A 7,825-nucleotide genomic window follows, 5' to 3' on the forward strand; every position below is an offset into this window, starting at 1 on the left:
TCCCTTAAGCTTTGAAAAATCCGGTTTCCTGATTGGTCCTATCTGTTTATGACACCATGTCCCTTGTCCAGCAAGTGCTACTTAATCATGTTGAGACATTCTCTGTCATAAGCATAAGCAGTCTCATAGTTCCTCATTCACATAATCAGGGTGACACTCTTTTTTTCCTCCTGCCCCAATAACAAAGAAATTGGGGATCCCAGCTGTCAAAATAACCATCCCAGGCTGCCGTGGGCTTATGCTAGGTGGGCTGGGTGTGCCAATGCAAATACCTGGAATTCCTTTCCACACTTCCTGAGATTCTTTCCACACTCCCCATAATTCACCACCAGATGTCAGGGTAGAGCTCATCTTGACTCTGCTTACATCAGTAAACATTCAATTATTGCTTTGCACTAAGAAAACTAAACAGATTTATGCACAAATTTGAAAATATCATCCTCTTCAGTGCAGCTTAAATTGATGATCTGTTCTAATATTTACTTGTATGTGAACATTTCTTGTTGTGTATGATTATACTTCATCTTTCAAAATGTTTCTTCATTTAGGCCCTGATTCAGCAAAGCACTTGAGCTGTCCACTTGACTTCAGTGGGACCATTCAAGGTTAAAGTTTAGCATGTGCAAAGGTGCTTTCCTGAATTGAGCCCTTTATAATGTGCGGGGTCTCTCTCATTTACAATTCTGGTGTTGGGATAGGGGTAAATGTCTAGCATCCATCTCTTCTTGCTCAGTTGGAACTGGACCAGTACCGGATAAGGGATTTAATTTTGTTAGAATGCAGGTATCAGTAAACCAAACCCTTCACATTCCAGAGAATGATCACTGGGGTGGGGGGAATTGAGACAAAAACATTTGATTAAAAAAAATCCAAAAGGCTTGATAGATTAACATTCAGTATGGGTCTTTTCTGTGTGGCTCATTTATGGTATTAGTATTGCAATATTAGTTATGGGCATTGTGAAAACTCAAACATATAAAGAAAATTTGCATGTTAGCTTAATAGTTTATAAGATGTCATTAACAAACCTGAAACTAATCTCTACATTAGCAAGCACTGAAGCCTGATATAAAAATATTTATTTATTAGCATGATTACAAAAGAAAACAACCTCCATGACTCACAGGACTACCATGATCACACGTGGTAAAATGATTGGTACTACGTGCTGCTGGATATCACTGATCATGTAGAATGATAATGTTTACTCCTTTGAGTGCTACTAATGTTCTAATCAGAATATGAATCAGAGCTACAAGAACCCATTCTGTGCTGAGAACATGTACACTTTGAACCATCATGTTGGGATATTTCTGATAGATGTGTTTTTGCAGTTGTATCTGAAGAAATGAATACATCTGATGAAGAATCATCACTAGGACTTGAGTCATGACAACATCCATCTAGAAGTGAACAGTTTGAATGACTTGTATTACATTTTGTAGACTTTGATCTATGTCTGTCATGCCTAGATGATCTTTGATGGTTTAAATGTTTTCTATGAAGAGTGATATCTTTATCCCGTAGTCTTTTATAACCATATTCTTTTGGTTCTGTACAATGTCGTCTTGGTTTGTGACAACCAGATTGATTTGTTTTTAAAGTTCTAGGTCTAGTTCTGTCGTTCTCGCATGTTTTCATTTCTGAAGACGAACAATTGTCAGGGGGCATTTGTGAACAGTGGTTAAACTTTAAAGGTTCAGTTGATGTTGACAGAATTATATTTCTTTCATCAATCCTTTCTGATGGAGAGTTAACGGAGGAACTATTATGGTCTGGTTGTTTTTCTGAAGGTTCTAAGTCTTGACCATTTTCTTTAGATTTGTCTGTTGATAAATGCAGTGGTAATTGATTCAGGTTACTACGTTCAGACTGATTTTTCACTACAGCAATGTCTTTTTTCAGTTCTTTGCTGTCTATTTCTGTGATTGATTTGGCTTCATCTTTTGTTGGGTTTTCTCTTTTGTAAATGTTGTAAGTATTAGTTATTACTGGTTCCCTACAATAATAAAAATAAGTTCAGAAAGTAATATACATTTTTATGAATTTGGATAACAATTTAAAAATTCTCACAGCAGAAACCTAATTTATAGTCTGATGTTGTCTTTTACTTTGAGGAATTAACACTGTGCTCCAGAATTCAAAAAAACCTTATGTGTATTTAACCATAACATCTTAATTATTCGATAGCAGCTATGTACTATATAATGGGGGGAAAGCAACTCACTGTTTGTTCTTCTCAAATATCGAAGTAAATATGTGCATCAGCACTATTACAGCCAATATCAAACCAGTGACCGCTACGCAGGCTATGATGATGTGCTTCAGAAGGCCTTTAAGATCTGCAGCTTTTGCTTTCTTCTTGTCGTGAATACCTAAAGGAAATTATACAATTCCACATTAGAGGAGGAAATGAGTGTATGTTCTAAACATTGCCGCAAATCATAGTAAATCATTTCTTCTCCTTTTTGTAATTTCTTTGCATTAGTAGAAATCCTGTTACATTTTTGCATTAAAGTAGCACCAAACAGAGCTCGTTAACGTCATGCAACTTGTGCACGTTGGGATATGTTTTTGGTATATTTTCTTGAAATGCTCTTATGACAATGGCAATTTAAATATTTTGTATAGATCAACTAGTAAGGATGGAGCCAAATTCCCTCCTGTCTCTACTCCCTTTCCAATCACTCAGATCAGCTAACAGACAAGCATACATGAGAACCACAATACATACTCTCCCATTCATGCCAATAAAGCTTTGCTAGTAAGGCCAGTCCTGTAGTCCTCAAATGTCACCAGGAAGTGAACTGTAATTTCAATATTTAAGGAAGGCTGTGAAGTTTTATTATTTATTTAAACTCAACACTGTATTTAGTGTTTACATCATTGGATCAATTTTAAATACAAATTATCTTTGCCTTGGAATCTTGCTGTCATATAACCTATCCAAACTGAGGACATTTCAAACAATGCATTGTGGATCAACTCACTAGCGACTTAAATGGTGGGGTAAATTAGATGTCAGGTGCAAGAAATGAAATATTGTAACTTTCACTAATGTGACACTTTGGCCCTGATTCATCAAGATACTCTTACACATGTACCTAACTTTAAGCTTATAGACTCCTGGGACTACTCATGCTTAAAGTTCGGCATTGTACTTAAGAACCTTCATGAATTGAGGCCTAAATGTCAAAATTAGGCAAGTTTGATACTACTTCTTACACCTGACATGCATTTTACACCACTAATTAAAGTGTAAAAGGATACTGAGTCTGACCACAATTGGGATTACTCATATGCTGAAAGTTAGGCAAGCAATGATGTAGCTTGATAACTGAAGCCCTCAGTGGGTGTGTAAAAATAAGTGTAACCACTGATTTGGTATTCTAGGATCAAATTCAAGGCTGGTGTAAGTGGATACAACTTGTGTGGAAGTTAATGGTAGCTGCTCCGGCTTATGCTGGGCCTGGACTTTCTCCCAAATGTGTTGAGGATGGTGTGGATGTAAATTAGAATGGGGAAGGAGATGGGAGGGAATGAGGAGGGCAGCCTTCATTTCCCTGCTCATTACAACACTCTTCCATGCCATCAGCACAAAGCTACACTTATTTTGCATAGCCAATGAAAGCCAAACTTGCAACTTTTACTTTTTCATGCCCTAAACATGTTTAATTTACAGCACTTTTAAAATATCTGCTAAATTTGGCTTTACCACCATTTACTTCAGGTTGAATATGGCCCTCTGTTTCTTCCCAAATACTTTTAACCTTGTTTATGAGAGCTCTAAAACAGGACTCGTCACTACTCCGTATGTGCCTCTGTCACACAATAGCTCCTCCTAACTCTCCTACTCTTGTAATTAAAATGCATAGAAGCATCGTAATAACGGAGATGAGTGAATAGATAGTCATGCTTAATAAATGTATTTAAAATAGCAACAAGCTATAGTTTAAAATGTCTGATCATATTGTAGGGGGCTATGTGTAATAATGAATTACCCTTCTATCTCTTTCAAAGAGTAAGATTTAGGGGAAGAAATTTGAGTTTCTGTCAAACAGTCCTGCCCCTATAAGTAAGCTATTTGCTTCTATGACTTGTCTCCCCACCCTGTCCCCGCGCTCCCATACACACACTGATTTTCATTTATTTCTTCTCCCCAGACCCTGTTCCTACTAGTCTCCATCTCTCTTCTAGTGTCTGTATTGCTTTCCTTCCCCCATTCTTAGTTGCTCTTCCTTTTTGTTTTGTTAAGGAGAAGAAGGAAAGCAAGAGGTGTCTTGTAGGACCCATTTCAACATTTTACTTAATCTCTCTACCCTTAATATAATTCATTGTGATGATCCCCCCCTTCAAAGTCAATCAGTGATGCTCCTTCAGCTGAGTTGAGGTTATCCCTAGAGAGATGATTATCTTCCCTCAGGGCTATGTGAACTGCCTCTGCAGTAATCTGACCTTGGACTCAGATGCTCTGCCAGTAAACATTTGGCTTCAGAACAAAGCTTTGCAAGCCAAGAAAAATCAGTATGCATAGAAGCTGGACACATGTTGTACTAAATCTACTCCTTAGAAACTGCACTCTTAATTCTGGCAACCTAATCTGCAGCAACAGTACTCTGGAATCCAAAAGCCAGCATTTATAGCAGTAATTTAGCATATATCTCACTAATCCACTAATGTAAATAAAAATCTCTCAGTGCAATAGAGAGAGACTACCAGCCAGCAGTGCTGCTACTGGACTCCACCTTATTCTCTCCAATAAATGCCACTAGTAGCCCTTCCTTCCCATAGTCTAGTTTCTAGGAATCACATGCTGTAGGTTTTCAACTGGATGATTGGCTGTTCGAGGGAAAATACATCCACCCATATTTATTGGTTGCATTCATGTTAAAAATAGCAATACTGCATTCATTTAACCTTTCTTTATCTGTCAGCTCAACTTGATTCCATAGATAAAGTCCAGCTAACCCAGAGCCATACTGGTGAACTATCTGTAAATTATTTTCTTGTGACTTGTTTGATGAATTCTGAAACCAAAGCCATGCAGCTTGAGTACAAAATTAAATTTAGTAAATAGGTAGACCACAGTTTTTGTATCGTATTTAGCTCTGATTTCTCATGTCTCACTTTATTAGATACTTTTATTGTAATGTAAGCAGCACAACAACAACACAATCTGCCCTTTTAATGTTGTAATTGAGGTCTATGCAAACAAATTGCCATAGCCAGAGAAAAATGTTTGCCCTCTTTCAGCTGAACACACACAATACATTTTAGCTGAATAAAACTCAACTGAAAGGCATACATCAAGAGTTTAAAAATAGCAGTAGCTTACTAAGTCAATAAATACAGGACAACAAAGCTGAAATTATACCCCTGTTGCATTAGGTAAGACTCCTTTTAACTAAACTACAGTACATTTTGTTGAGATGGGCAGGCAGAGCAAACTGGTATTTTATCTGTTTGCCTACACTAAAGCCTTGACTTTATGTGCAGCTTTATTTTTTTTTAAATAAGTAACAGCCAATATTTTACCTTCATGCTCTTTAAAAAATTCAAATCGTTTGGCATCCTTCATGTTTGCCTTTGTTGTGACACTTGTAGGCTCTGTTTGGGGGGGGAAAAAGAGTAAATTCTAAATGTGTCTTAATTAGTAGCACAATAAGCACTAAGTCAAATTATGGCTTCTTAGCAATCACTTATTTCAGCCCATAACTGTGACATGCTAACAGGTTAAACGTAGAGATGTGGTGAGCCCATATAGGCAGAGATATCGAGACACTAAAGTCAAGAAGATAAACTTAGAAAAGCTTTTTCTGATTTATTTTGAAAAATTTGACAGTTACTAATATTTTAAAGCTTGGCCTCTGACACTGTGCACACCTGCTGGAGTAGTTACATGTCTGTCTACCTGCTTTGTGAATGCAAAACTTTCAGGTACAATTTTGGAGCTCAGTTTGAGGCAAGCGCAGACTATGACCCCTAATATTTAGGTGCAGTCTGTTGTAGTTTAACATAAAATCAGCCTGTGGTGTATAGCAAGTAGTCTATTTAGCAGAAAACAACTGAAGTGAAAAGCCATTTAGTGGTTATTACACTATGAGATAAAACTGGAGACATTATGTACAGCAGATATTTTGATTTGCTACTCCAGTTTATAATGAATGGATATTACCTGGCACAAGTGTCACTTTAAATTCGTCTATATTTTCATCTGAGACTTGTAGACTGCGACTTTGTCCCTCAAAAGGTGCCTGTGTCTTGTTTTCCTTTTCACTGGATTCTGACTTCTCTTTAATAAGAGAAAACAATTAATTTAAAAATGGCATTTGTTAAGTCTTCACTACCTGATTGTGACCATATCAATGCTGTAATATTTCTCAGCTTTAAAAGTTAAAGATCATTTTGTATTTTTGTGAGTGAGTGATCTCACCCATCCATCCCCAGACAACCAACAAACAAACAAAACCAAAACCCCCTATTTTTCTGGGGAAAATTTAAACGACATAATAGTTTTCAAAATCAAGTTAACTGATGCAGATAGATAAACCAGACATATTGGGTGACTTCCAAATTGCACATATTTTACTTTACTACAGTAAGAAGCTTAATAGTTTATTAACAAAAACCAAAAACACAAACGCCACCGCACAATTTTGTAGAAGCAAGTCCTATTATGTAGAGCCCTGACACTATAGGCACAATATCCAGATAGAAAGTGGACTGAGCCAAATCACCGCCTAGATATATTCAAGGCACCCTGGTAAAAATGAATGAAGACTATACAGCCCATGAAAATAGCAGCACTACCATATCAAAGATACTTAGTCTCAATATATTCGGTTAGAATTAGATTAAACTACCCCCACTGCCACATATATATTTCACACATATTACCAGTAGACTTTCATCTCCCCCCTCCCCACTCCCCTCACTCCCAAAAAAGCTTTGTCTATGATAGGAGGGTGGGAGGAGATAGTGTATGATCGTCTTCTGGCCAGTTGGTTTTAAATGAAAGTATAAACACATTTAATGTGCTTTTTGTACTATAAGATTCTGCTTTAAAGCTCACTGAAGTCAATTGGAGTCTTTCCACCAATCTTTCATCCAATTTGAGGATGACAATTAATATCCCTTTTTTTGGTTGTACAGTAAAATGTTTTATATTTCAAATAGTTTGTATCCCATAATATTAATGTATCAAAAAGGAAATGGGTAACTGAAATATTGACTCATACCATGTTACATCAGTATAAATACAAAAAGTAACAATGGTAACAAAGTCAAAGTACAAAACATTTGTCATGTAACTGAAAAATGTCTAACAGCTAATGCAATATTCAACACAAAACTAACAATTTATTAGAACCAGCTCCCACTACAAACTTCCATATGCTGAGAGGGACAAAAGAAGGTTAGGGGAGAAGTGACTTTAAAAAAGAGCAGTGAGGAAGATGTGGAGTAATGGGGAGGGTCTCATGGGAAAGGTTCTAAAGACCTTGTGGATCATTATTATTGTGAATCCTAGAGGCTTCGATACCATTGTGATCTAAGCTCTGTATAAACTCACGGTGAATGACAGTACCTACTCCAAAGAGCTTACACTCTAAAAAAGAACAAGATATAACAAAGCAGCAGAGAATCCTGTGGCACCTTATAGACTAACAGAGGTTTTGGAGCGTGAGCTTTCGTGGGTGAATACCCACTTCGTCAGACGCAGGTAGTGGAAATATCCAGGGGCAGGTATATATATGCTAGCAAGCAAGCTAGAGATAACGAGGTTAGTTCAGTCAGGGAGGGTGAGGCCCTGTTCTAGCAGTAGAGG

General features: G+C 37.1%; 1 protein-coding gene across 1 annotated transcript in view; it reads right to left on the reverse strand.

Moving 5' to 3' along the window:
- Positions 1-1,077: 1,077 nt before the first annotated feature.
- The window catches only part of LOC116831668 (uncharacterized), a 23,949-nt gene continuing 17,201 nt past the window's right edge, over positions 1,078-7,825 (reverse strand). Inside the window, exons 6-9 of the mRNA XM_032791839.2 lie at positions 6,176-6,292; positions 5,536-5,607; positions 2,228-2,375; positions 1,078-1,999 (exon numbers count right to left, since the gene is read on the reverse strand). Of these exons, the coding sequence (XP_032647730.1) occupies positions 1,231-1,999; positions 2,228-2,375; positions 5,536-5,607; positions 6,176-6,292 (1,106 nt within the window). The 3' untranslated portion in view covers positions 1,078-1,230. The remainder of the gene's footprint in view (positions 2,000-2,227; positions 2,376-5,535; positions 5,608-6,175; positions 6,293-7,825) is intronic.

Source organism: Chelonoidis abingdonii, chromosome 1, assembly GCF_003597395.2.
Source record: "Chelonoidis abingdonii isolate Lonesome George chromosome 1, CheloAbing_2.0, whole genome shotgun sequence".
NCBI lineage: Eukaryota > Metazoa > Chordata > Testudines > Testudinidae > Chelonoidis > Chelonoidis abingdonii.